The sequence below is a fragment of the Genypterus blacodes genome, unplaced genomic scaffold, assembly GCF_046128005.1.
Source record: "Genypterus blacodes isolate CSIRO-AG114 ecotype Tasmania unplaced genomic scaffold, CSIRO-AGI_Gbla_v1 ptg000133l_1, whole genome shotgun sequence".
Lineage (NCBI taxonomy): Eukaryota > Metazoa > Chordata > Actinopteri > Ophidiiformes > Ophidiidae > Genypterus > Genypterus blacodes.
The window spans coordinates 3,866,547-3,878,491 of NW_027466935.1; the positions used below are offsets into that span (position 1 = coordinate 3,866,547).

General features: G+C 39.9%; 3 protein-coding genes across 9 annotated transcripts; 1 reads left to right on the plus strand and 2 right to left on the minus strand.

Annotated features, from left to right (window-relative positions):
- Positions 1 to 66: 66 nt before the first annotated feature.
- On the minus strand, positions 67 to 3,326 carry mat2al (methionine adenosyltransferase II, alpha-like). 2 transcript variants are annotated; one of them, XM_076164351.1, is made up of 9 exons: positions 3,031 to 3,326; positions 2,726 to 2,803; positions 2,048 to 2,170; positions 1,832 to 1,944; positions 1,355 to 1,498; positions 1,054 to 1,272; positions 777 to 959; positions 491 to 624; positions 67 to 401 (listed from the first exon to the last, which is right to left on the minus strand). In XM_076164351.1, the coding sequence occupies exons 1-9, from the start codon at positions 3,101 to 3,103 to the stop codon at positions 299 to 301; spliced, it is 1,170 nt and encodes a 389-aa protein (XP_076020466.1). In that variant the 5' UTR covers positions 3,104 to 3,326; the 3' UTR covers positions 67 to 298. The 2 variants fall into 2 exon arrangements, with proteins under 2 accessions (XP_076020466.1, XP_076020468.1); XM_076164353.1 differs by having other exon boundaries at positions 68 to 401; positions 2,941 to 3,035.
- A 2,444-nt stretch (positions 3,327 to 5,770) lies between these two features.
- Positions 5,771 to 7,839, plus strand: LOC143011163 (vesicle-associated membrane protein 8). The gene is made up of 3 exons (XM_076163917.1): positions 5,771 to 6,015; positions 6,884 to 7,054; positions 7,125 to 7,839. The coding sequence occupies exons 1-3, from the start codon at positions 6,013 to 6,015 to the stop codon at positions 7,260 to 7,262; spliced, it is 312 nt and encodes a 103-aa protein (XP_076020032.1). The 5' UTR covers positions 5,771 to 6,012; the 3' UTR covers positions 7,263 to 7,839.
- Positions 7,318 to 11,583, minus strand: hnrnpd (heterogeneous nuclear ribonucleoprotein D). Of its 6 annotated transcripts, none has more exons than XR_012964897.1 (9): positions 11,112 to 11,583; positions 10,705 to 10,873; positions 10,360 to 10,521; positions 9,953 to 10,084; positions 9,739 to 9,841; positions 9,516 to 9,665; positions 9,293 to 9,384; positions 8,845 to 8,945; positions 7,318 to 8,016 (listed from the first exon to the last, which is right to left on the minus strand). XR_012964897.1 is itself a non-coding variant. In XM_076163916.1 (8 exons), the coding sequence occupies exons 1-7, from the start codon at positions 11,276 to 11,278 to the stop codon at positions 9,317 to 9,319; spliced, it is 951 nt and encodes a 316-aa protein (XP_076020031.1). In that variant the 5' UTR covers positions 11,279 to 11,583; the 3' UTR covers positions 7,318 to 8,016; positions 9,293 to 9,316. The 6 variants fall into 6 exon arrangements, 4 of the variants coding, with proteins under 4 accessions (XP_076020031.1, XP_076020029.1, XP_076020030.1 ...); XR_012964896.1 differs by having other exon boundaries at positions 9,289 to 9,384; XM_076163916.1 differs by lacking the exon at positions 8,845 to 8,945.
- Positions 11,584 to 11,945: the final 362 nt, after the last annotated feature.

Consider the following 11,945-nt stretch of genomic DNA (forward strand, 5'->3'; position numbering starts at 1 on the left):
TTTCATATACAGTACAGTGAGCATTAATATGAGCACACTTTACTTGCAAAATATGATTTATTGTTAAGTGCAAATAAACACAAGAGACTACCAGCGTTTAACAGTTTCTGATTCTGCAGCAAACCTTATGACCATTTCCTTTACAATTTTAGGTTCAGAAAATAGACATAAAACATAGACAATGGAAACTACATCTATGTTTTTAATTGGTTGGTACAAACTCTGTTTAACAGGACTCTTGAATGAGTGTTTATGGTTGATTACTAAGACTCAACTGCAATGTAACTGTAAACCAAACTCAAAACACCAGGCTTTTAGGCTTTTCCCAGGGGAACTCCGCCCTGCCAAAGTGACCATAGCAGGCAGTGGCCTGGTAAATTGGCTTCTTCAAACCCAGCTCTCTGTAAGATAAATAAATAGTCACTGTTACTTTTTAACTTGTAAACATAAAGACAGAATAACAAGATTGTTTATAAAAACCTACACGTACTTCACAATGACTCCAGGCCTCAGATCAAAGTTATTTTGCACTATTTGCAGCAGCTCATCTTCATCCCTGCTTGATGTGCCGTAGTGAAACACTGAGATGGAGAGTGGATGGCTCACACCGATAGCATAGGAAATCTGAAGGGTAGAACAGGGAAGAAATTTCTTATGTCAGATAGATCTTATGAAGTTTTTACCTCATGGATTTTTAGTTGTTAAAATGTGCATGTTTAACAGAATAGGCAGACGTTTAGCTCTTCCACTATAATTCAAATTGATATGTTTCTTACCTGTACAAGGGCCCTCTTGCACAGTCCAGCTTTAACCAAAGACTTGGCGACCCAGCGTGCCGCATAAGCCCCAGATCGATCTACCTTGGAGTAGTCTTTACCAGAAAAAGCCCCTCCTCCATGGCCGCCCCAGCCTCCATAAGTATCCACGATTATTTTACGTCCTGTGAGTCCTGCATCACTCTGGTGATATACAGAATAAACATGGGATTAGATTTATGCATGCACACTGAGTTAAACATCAACACTTTCCCTCTGTTATCCACTACTTACTAACCTGTGGGCCACCAATTAGGAACTTCCCACTTGGCAGTAAATGGTAGATGGTTTTGTCATCCAAGTATTTGGCAGGAATGATGACCTTCACCACTTTCTCCATCAGATTGTGTCGAATCTCCTCCAGGGTGATGTTAGGACAATGTTGTACAGAGATAACCACGGTATGAACACGCAGTGGCTCCATGGCTCCCATGTTGTCTCTGTACTCCACAGTGACCTGGAATAAAGAGTTAAAGAATAAATCAGATTTGATAAACAAAACCAGCACAGCAAAGACGTGTTTAAGACCTGTGGCTCACCTGTGATTTGGAGTCTGGTAGTATCCATGGACACTCACCAGTGCATGACAGCTCTCTCATCCTGTAGTTGAGTTTGTGAGCCAGAAGAATGGTTAAGGGCATACACTCCTCAGTCTCATCTGTGGCATAGCCAAACATGAAACCCTGAGGAGAAAAGTAACGTGATGTCATGTGATAAACTGATTCTCAGAATATCGCTATTATGTCTGCATGTGCACCCAAAGAATTATTTTACTTTTACATTTGACTTATTAGCTACTTTTGCTTAGCTGTGCCTAGGATCCTCAAATCACTAACAACATCTCTCCCACAACAAAAGACTCCCCCGACATCGCTCCCTCCCTCTGCATTCTACCACCTGTAAGGATATGCACACGGCACACTGCAGTGGATATTACCTATATTGCAGAGCATATCAAACTTTATGATTGCAGGTGCTAGGTCAAGACAGATTAGATTTGAGGTCAAGTACTGAACCTGGTCCCCTGCACCAATGTCCTCCTCATCTCTGCCTTCAAACACACAGTCTGATATCTCCACACACTGTGGCTCCAGCGCTACCAGCACATTGCAGGTCTTATAGTCAAAGCCTGCACATCACAGTTAGGAGAGAGAGAATTTCAACTGACACACTGAGCAATAGGTACACAAACATGCTAGGCTGTCAAAGAACAATGCTGAATCCCACTTTACCTTTGGAGGAGTCGTCATACCCAATTTTCTTGATGGTGTCTCGGACCACTGACTGGTGATCCACTATGGACTTGGATGTCACTTCTCCAACCAGCATAATCATGCCAGTCTTGGCCACACATTCTGTAATCACATATTACTGCTCATTTTTGCTTTAAATCCAACCCGAAACCTGTTGCATTGTATCACATAAGTATAGTATGAAAGGGACAAAGCAGCTTCATAGAGAATAAATTGACGAGAGCAGACTGGATGAGATAAGAGCTGTGCCCTCTGTGTTCCACTTACTGTCACAAGAAGACACTGATTGGTTTAATAAGTATGGAAAATGTGTAAATCAGGAGAATGGCATTTATCCCTCCAGTGGCCTGTGTCAGAGACTTGCACAATCAATGCCAAGGTGAACTGAAGCTATTGGTGCAACCCCTGGTGGCCCAACAAACACCTTAAGAGAATATTTACTGTTTTTCCCTTAGTCACCCATCTGTAGATGCATGTGAAACCACACACATTGATGAGATACTTGTCTGAATAATAACAACATAGACGTTTATATATAATATTCATTCTTACATACTTTATCTTGGCATACTAGCAATGAAAGAAAATATTATTCCTTATTCTCGGATGAAACAGTAGTAACATATTCGAGGCAAATGATTTGACCCAGATTCTTACCACAGGCCACTTTAGAGTCAGGGTCATGCCTCAGGTATGCATCAAGCACAGCATCGCTGATCTGATCACAGATTTTATCTGTAAAAAAACAGAAACAAGATATTAAGCTAAACATGCTACAGGAATGAAGCAGAAGGATCGAAAGGCTATTGTAGATTTTTGTAAAATCCTTGAATGCTGGATTATAAACAATGCAGATTGGCACGTTACGTAACTTCAGCAGCGAGAGAGAGTAGATCGTGCAGCCTGTGTGGAGCAAGTCGGGACATGTGTTCTCAATACACAACAATTAACTAATATCATACCAGCGTGTCCTTCACCAACAGACTCAGAGGTAAACAGGAAAGTCTTCTCGCGACGAGTTCCGCTGGGGTTCATCTTCGGATTGTCACTGCAGAAAATTGAATCTTGAATCTTGAAATATTCTTGATTTAACAAAACAAAAACGTAACCAACGCAAAGTACGTTGAGTCGGACACACAGCGAGAGCAGGTATTGATCTTTACCGACAGTTACAATGTATGATAATTAACAAAAGGCGGAACTATCAGAAGCTACAAAGAGTGGGAGGGTTTCAGAAAGTGTCGGTGCCCGCACAATGGCCAGAAGATGTCGCTATTGGATTACACAAGATGACAGGGCTATAAAGGCTCATACAGGTTTAAAGGGTAAACAAACTTGTTACAGTATGGTTCCTTGTTCGGTATCTCTAGTTGCTTTGTGTTGGTGCTGAAATCACTAAAAGAACACAAAAGCCTCTCCTCTCCAAAGCCTCCATCCATTTATCGTCCTCTGTTTTTTCAGATCACAATGTCAGCCAAGTTGCTCCCCTCTCCAGCCCCATAACCCTGCTCTTCCTCAGGAGTCCCAATTATTACATTCCAGCATTACAGGCTTAACAGTGTCCCAAATTACTTAAAAAAATCGTTTTTGCAGCTGCTGTTTCTGCCTAAATGTGACACAGATATTTTCTGAACATACCGAATAACTTAGGCGATCGTAGAACAGATTTATATTTGATCCATGGCTCTGTGAGCGTTCAGAAGTTCTGTTTTTGTTGTGAACTTTTTGTGTTGGGTCATACCTCTGTTGCCATCAATTTAGTATTTGCACGGCCTGTTAAGCATAATCATGGATGACTGCTATGTACAACAGATAGGGTATTTGTTTGATATCTGCCCAAACAGAGCCGTCGTCACAGCAACTGTGCTGCCATGAAAAATAGTTATACAGTATTGGTTATATGGTGTTTCTGTTATTTCGAGTATATTGCATTTCAACACAACAACATCTGCTCTGTAAGAAATTGCCACCAAGAAAATGTAATCTTCTCAACAAAATGTATTTTCCACATTATTTCTCACAAATATAGTCTTTACTGCAGTGCTATTGTAGTGAGGATGATGAGGTCATTGTTGGTGGTGATGCTGTTGTATCCACTCCCTGGATTTAACTTTACATTGGCTTTAGACAACACATTTACACTGTGTTCATTGTACATAAGTCTAGCATTTTGATTGTGATATTTCAAGACTTTAAATGAAACGGTTGTGTCCCACAGTGTCCTGTCCTCTGAGTAATTTGTTAAATTGGTGCAATAAACTAAGTAGCTGTATAAAGTCCTTAGATTGCACAAAGTCCATGATTTCTCAATCGTGATAATTCATTGACACCCCACCCAGTGTGTCATGGTTGTGTTCAGTATATTCTTGCTTTGTCTTTAGCATGAAATAGGCTTCGGTCTTTTACATGGTACAAACGTGATGCACTGTTCTGAATGGTGATTAACATGTGACCATGACCATTACATAGTAGGATTGTTTGAACGTCTTTATTTTAACATTACATCCTGGTGAATGCTGACCAGTTGAGATGTATTTTTATGTGGTAGCCCAAGTTTAAATAAAGGCTTTTTTAACTTTTCAATCCCTCTTCAGTGGCTTGGATTTCTTCTCCTCCTTTAAAGAGAGACTCAGAGGTTTTACAAATTGAATGCAGTTTCTTAATCACTGCGATTTAGTGGCAGAAGAGAAATGTGCCAAATCAGCAAAACGCACCCTTACGACATCACAGGGGTCACTTCTTGCGTTGGAGACTGATTGGAGGCTTTCATTTCCAAAACAAATACCTTCCACTAGGAAGGCGATTGAAAGAGTTGTTCTCATATTTCATAACTATATTCCCCTTGTTGTTCTCTTCCCTTGTCCTTGGCACTTTGGCAAGTACAAGCCAAAGTGCAGCACCTCCCACTGGCCCGCTTGTTTGGCTCATGCCTGAATTCCTTTATCTTGGTCTGAGGAGAGCACCTCTTAAACACTGACTCTACTGTTGACCTAATGGGATTTATTATCTTATTTTGGACTGTTTTATGATATATATGACGATAATATGACGTTTCTCACTTTCCAGCCCACGGTTCTGCTGTTATTTTCCTTCCTTCTTCATTTTCTACTTCCCTATGGAAACCAGATGACACACATTGTTGTCAACACAGCAGAACGTTAGTACTCAGGGTGACCACTTCACTTTTACAAATACAACGTATTCCTGCAGGATCATATATGAATTAAAGCATGCCAGAATGTGATATGTTTCTAATATAATGTCATTCCTGTATGTGATCTAGAGCCTATTAATGAATAAAACAAAGCGAGAGATGATGAGTCGATCTCTTGCTTATCATACAATCAGGTGAGTTTGCATAAATGAACTATCACCCTTGTGTAAATCCAGCACAAGGAAACACGGTGAGGCACAGGTGACCTCACTGTGTTTAATGACTTGCAAATAGGTCTGAGCTGGAAACAGTGGCCTTTGGCCAGACATATCAGTTCAGAGCTAGATTGCATCAAGCATTCTGACAGCTGATGGTATTAACATACACACAGAGAGAAGATTAGTCAAGCAGAGTTTCTCCTCTTGTCACAAATGTGTATTGACCAGAAAAGAATATAACTGTGTGCTATGGAAAGAAAAACAGGAAACAGCAGTAAGGCAGTCATTGGCTGACTTCTACTTCTGTGTGCTGATATTGTCGGTGGTTCTGTTAAGCTGACGAGACTTTCAGTGAAGCAGCAGCAAGTTAATGTGTAACTCAGGCGAGGTGCAACCTTCAGCGGACATTTGCTCTGCTCTCACTGTGTGACTCATACAGTCACAAGAAGCACAGCTCTCTGCGTTTGTTTATCATGCTGGTGAGGCCGGAGAGAAGGACTTTGTGAAGGCTTTTATTCAAATTTTATCAAGTGGAGTTATTGTCTTGATTGTCACAGAACAACAGCATCACCATGGTGAGTACTTTGGGAAGTTTTTACCCTTTCAAACGTTTTTCCATATTTTAAATCTATAGCATCCTAATCTCTGGCAGTAAACCTCTGACTGTCACCTTTCAATCAGGGTAACATTGTAATCTTGTGATAACATTGTAAAGCTTGTGATTTATGTGACAATCGTGTAGGCCTGGGAAACTCGCTCACCTGTTAACTTGAACACAGGAAGTGGATTTAGTGGTTACCTCTGCTAAAAAGTACATGTCTCTGCCTCGAAATGTCTTGAACCAATTTTGACAAAACTTGGAGGGAAAGTGGGAAAGAGCCCAGAGAAGAACTAATGACTCTTTGAATTCAGATCCAAATTCAGGTGTGGATACAACTGTTTTTTGTAATAATAAAATAAGGCATTCATTCAAATGTTGTCCAAATTAAAACAATTACATCATTTTGTTATTTACATTATATCTTATTTTATTTGAATTCGTTTTAAGAAAAAAAAAAAAAAAAAAAAAAGCTACAAATGATCAACTAGTTAACTCACCCACCTTGGGCTTGTTTTGTTTGTGTGTGTGTTTGTGTTAGTAAGATATATAACATTTTGGTGTTAACCGGTCAAGGAAACATTATAGTGGATTTTAAGGCATATCTGGATCATAATCATAATCAAACTATTCAAGCTGCGAACTTGTGTTAAGACAAGGTTACTGCTAGAAGGTAGTAATGAATAGAGTGAAGTGTTGAGCCCTGGCAGAATGATTGCATACGGGTCACTGCTTCTATATCTAGTTGATAAACTGTATGTTTGTAGATTAGTAAATTGATGGAAATGGACTGATGGCATCAACATAATTGGCTCATACCATTCTTTTCCGCCCATTCTTTGCAGGCTGACGCAAACTCTCAGCCACGTACATCTGCTCCATCCCAGAAGTTTGACCACATGCATGGTCAGGTCAATGAGGTCAAAGACATTCTGAAAGACAACATCAACAAAGTGCTGGAGAGGGGAGACAGATTAGATGATCTAATCGGCAAGACCGATGGCCTGCAAACATCCGTAAGTGTTCCGATCACATTAAATCATTTTTCCAGGTTTCAGTTTACTACAATGCTGTTTCTCCTTTCAGGCCGACACGTTTCAGCGAACTTCCACCCGCGTTGCCCGGAAATACTGGTGGAGAAACATAAAAATGATGATTATAATTGGAATAGTTGTGCTGATCGTCATCATCCTCATCATCCTGGTTGCTACAGGTGTTATTTAAATCACGGCTGACCTCGTGTTGATTCAGGACTGAAGGTTATAATGATGCAACTTGCCAGTGATCAATCAGTGAGTTTAATTCCTGTATGATCATTTCAGCTTATACCTTACAATGTCTTACATCATTTCAAGATCTAAATATTTATGTAAACACAGTGTGCACATAATGTAACCTCAGGTATAAACAAAGACATGACATGATGTGGGGGTAAAATCCAGAGTAGCAGGACTGAAATTACAACACAACGGCTTCATTTAAGAGGCTAAAACACTTCTTACACTCCATTCACAAACGTGAATATTTCAACAAGGATCACAAATTTAAGTCTTTATTATTTTGTTTTTTTTTTACTTTGTCCATGACACTGTATATAAGTTTATGACTGTTAAACTCTGTAGAAACATGAATGAGCATGACAAAGCGGATAAATGCTTAAGAAGGTGTTTTGTATCTTTGCTACCAGTGTTTTGTTTACATTTGTAATGCAATCAACCAATCGTATTTTCAGTTATGCGTTGAATGAATACACAAATAGCTTTAGAGTCACACTTAAAAAATAAAGAATAGCAAACTTGTAGCTGCTGGATCTCTGCAGTATTCTAACTAACGCAAAAACATCAAAATCCAAACTTTTCAGATAGAAGAAATACTCTTTAAATATTCAGGAAATGCAGATCATTGTACTTTTCTGGATAACATCATCTCTCCGGCTCAAGTACCTTCAGCTGACAGCCGTCTTCCATCACGCTGAAACCTACAAAAAAACAAGGAAAAAGAAATTGGCTTTAGACAACCATCAAGCTATTAGGTTGAAACCACAGAAAACACAAAGGAATCCCCCCTGTTTTATGTCCAATAAAACAAAAAAACAAATAAGAAAAAAGCAAACTGGGAACAATTATTTTAACATTTAACAATTAAAGTTAGTCCATAAGCTAGAAATCCTGAAGTGCAATAAATTGTCAAAGTCAAAGCCAAAATACTAGATGGAAGAAGCCTTCAATTGGTCAAAAATACACGTTAAAGAAAGCATTACATGCAAATTTCTGGAAATGTCGTTGACGCTTTGATTCTTCATGTTTTACAAAGGTTAAGAGGAAAATTTTGTTAGAGGAAAAATTAACAAAGTTTAAGAGAGGAGTCTTTTCCATCGCTGTCAGTAACACAAAAGAGAAGAATACATGTACAGTAATGATGATGCACTTCTTCGCCCCAACACAGTAACATTCAAATACAAACCAGGTTTTAGCTCATGGACTACTGCCTATGACTGAAGAGCTAAATAAAGAAACAAGCATTTCAGATTAAGATTAGGATTGCATATATTAACAAAGGGAACTGGAATGTCCAGAGAAGGCTGTATATCCTTTGAAAAGCAAATAGTTATTTATGTCATTATTATAATCATTACTTGTGGGGGAGTAAGGGCCTGTAAAAAATGACAATTAAGTATATATATTTTAATATTTACATTACATACAGTTACAAAAACTTTTTAAAAAGGAAACAAAGATGACAAAGCTGGACGTGTCCCATATTGTTTAGTTTAGAAATGCTGATACAGGATGTTGTAAGACCATACCAAATGGCAGCATTCGAGAGCGTATGCTTCTCGTACCCGGTCCGCATTGAGCGGCCCTGAGAGTATCTGGGAGTCAGCTCATGGCCTGCAAGGAAGCTCCGCTGGCAGGTACAAACAAGGTATGTCAGAGTTAGGAGACAACACACTTCCTTTTCTGTTTCCTTGCACATCCTCAACTTTGGCATCCATTTACTGTAGTAGCAGTACTTTACCTGTTAACTTTACAGTTAAAAAAAAAAAAAGAAGGTGCAAACGAGGCAGCAGAAGGCCGGCTGTTAAAATAATCACCACAAGAGTGAAGCCTCTATGTTACCACTACTGAAAAGCACTTCAGGGTGCTGAGAAAAAGAAATTTACAAGAGGAAATTATACATTAAGTTACCATACAAAGTGAATATAACTACTAATTTTAGATTTACAGTAAGAGCTGATCTTTTTACACACCTACTTTCATGTGAAGGTTCACCCCCGATCAATAAGGCTTGTAACTGTTTTGGTGACCACCCCGTCTAGGCGACTTGCCATATCCACCAGACTGATCTAAAAGGGTTGCACAGATGACATTAATCCAGAAGACATTAAGAAAGGAGGGACAGACAAATAGAATTGTTGACAACAAAGTGACGTATATGATGTGTGGCAGGCTGCTGCTGCATCGATGGGGCACTTACTGTTGTAGTCACCATAATAGTTGTAACCAGTGTAATCATAGCCACTTCCATATCCTCCATATCCTTGGTTATTGTATCCATAATTTCCGTAATTTCCGTAACCTTGATTCCAGTAGTTCCCATAACCCTGGTTCCAATTTTGATTGGATCCTGTGAATAAAAAATAACTTGTTTTTCAGCTGTTTGACCTAGGAAGGTGAGCCTAACTGCTCTCTCCACTCACCACCACCGCCTCTACCTCGCCCTCTGGAGGAGTATCCACCTCTGCCTCCCCAGTACTGCTGCTGCTGGTACTGCTCCTTGGACATTGCCACCTTAATTTCACACTAATGGGAACCAAATACACATTTCTGAGGGAATGTGTACAACCAAAGGCACTAGAGTGTGTGTCAAAACAGTAACCATGGAGATAAGTGTAGAGTTATAACAAAAACAACCTTGCTCAATCCGATGTTGTGGTATTTTTTCTCCATGATCAACTTGACTGGCTCCTCCTCTTTGAATGTAATGAAGCAGAAGCCTCTCCTTTTGTTTGTTTTGTTCTCCATGGGAAGTTCAATCGATTCCACCTGTCCACACAATTAATGAATACATTTGTTGATTTGTAATATGGTATAGTTTGGTACTTCCTGTTGAAGAGCACAGCGTAACTATATTGACTTGCTATTCGAATTTGTTTACACATCAGTTTCCACTAATGCATGAATGCAGCTCAACACATCACATAACAACGCTATAAGGGAAGCAGTGACAAACCTAGCGCCTTTGTGACAGCAGGAATGTCACCTGGCTCCATAGAGACTTCATAGAGAAGCACAAACACAGAATAAACAGTGACCTGTACCTCTCCAAAGGCACTGAAGTACTCTCGGACCTTCTCCTCTGGAGTGTCTGGAGAGAGACCTCCAACAAAGATCTTCTTCACCGGCTCCTTGCTCTTCATGGCCTTGGCTTTTTTGGGGTCGATGACCTTCCCGTTGAGTTTATGCTCCTTGTGTGTGGCAACCTACAATTGAGGACAAAGTCAGACAACGATGCATATTAGTGTGTAAGGTGTACCTGCAGACATTCAGTGCAGTACTGTGGGTTCATGGGGGACCAGGACTGAGAATCACCGGTCTAATGCATAGGTGTTTACAATCTGTGGTGCATATGACATAAGTAATACTTAAGGAAAATAAGACAATACCTTATCGACACTCTCGGGGTCCTTGTACAGCACGAAGCCAAAGCCTCTTGAGCGTCCTGTCATGGGGTCCAGCTTTAACGTGCAGTCTACAACCTCTCCAAACTTAGAGAAGTAATCTTTCAGGTCCTTCTTAGTTGTATCCCAGCTCAGACCTCCGACAAACATCTTCCTGCAGAGAACGATCAAAGATGTCAGTCACATATGATGATGCATACATCATACATAAGTTAGAAGCTATAAGAGGACAAACAAACCATTACAGCTGTGTGAACATGTGTGTGTGTGTTGTTTACAAACAAGCGCACAACACAGCTGTCATATCCTATCCTAATGCTTGACTCTGTATGATTATAATAACTATGGAAGCTCATTTTGACAGGCAGACGGGTCCATGTAAGCTACCGCACCCCTCATCTTCCTCGTTTTTGCTGGCGTCAATCTTGGATCCCTCTGCGTCGTCCCCCATAAGGCCAGAATCCCCGACCGCAGTCATCGGGTCATCGCTGTTCGCTTCAAAATCCTCTTCCATCTTCATCATGGTCGAGTCCTCGCCAAAATCGTATTCCTCCGCCATTTTTAAACCTCTGAAGTAGTCGTCAGTTGCCAGTTGTAGTTGCTATGTTGTTCGGAAATAGCAAATACGTCAGAGAGTATCGGAGAAGCTAGGCTAATGACAGCTCGGCGCCTGTGATGTAGTTCTGATATACACTCGTTAGTCTGAGGAAGTAGTCAAACCAAAACAAAACGAATTCCGATATGAGGTATATAAATAATTGTTTAAGTATAATTAATAAGAAATATCCTTTGATGTTATTGCCGTCTCTTTCCTTCCTCTGCCGTCTGCTCTTCTATGGCTTATTGGGGCCGAAAGTAAAATGACTCATTGGCGACATCTACTGACCGAACAGCAGAAGTGACACCTTTAGCTTTGTAACATTTAGGTTACAGCGGATGAATGATTTGGTCTTTGCAATAAAATGAACTCTGTAATAAATAAATTAGGGATTTGTGGTTTTCGCGTTTCAAAACATGAAGATTCTGGGAAAATTTGTTATCAAAGGATACGTTTGAGTTCACCCTATAAAGCTGGATTGTATTTGTATGTTGGCATATTCCAGACTATTTGCATCTCATGATCTTTTAATTTGTTACTTTACAAAGTCGGGAAGATAAAAACTAGAATATTGAAAACAAGCTCTGTATTATGAGTTCTGCAAAGCTTGGTTTCAACTCGGACTTTA

Coding starts and splice junctions, on each gene's coding strand:
- mat2al (XM_076164351.1), bottom strand. CDS start 3,103: ATGAACCCCAGCGGAACTCGTCGCGAGAAGACTTTCCTGTTTACCTCT. Junction 1,499..1,831: donor ACATTGGTGCAGGGGACCAG/GTTCAGTACTTG, acceptor TTTTCTCCTCAG/GGTTTCATGTTTGGCTATGC. Junction 960..1,053: donor TCCTAATTGGTGGCCCACAG/GTTAGTAAGTAG, acceptor GTATATCACCAG/AGTGATGCAGGACTCACAGG.
- LOC143011163 (XM_076163917.1), top strand. Junction 7,055..7,124: donor CCGATGGCCTGCAAACATCC/GTAAGTGTTCCG, acceptor TTCTCCTTTCAG/GCCGACACGTTTCAGCGAAC.
- hnrnpd (XM_076163916.1), bottom strand. CDS start 11,278: ATGGCGGAGGAATACGATTTTGGCGAGGACTCGACCATGATGAAGATG. Junction 10,085..10,359: donor ACTTCAGTGCCTTTGGAGAG/GTACAGGTCACT, acceptor TTGTGTGGACAG/GTGGAATCGATTGAACTTCC. Junction 9,666..9,738: donor GCGAGGTAGAGGCGGTGGTG/GTGAGTGGAGAG, acceptor TTTTATTCACAG/GATCCAATCAAAATTGGAAC.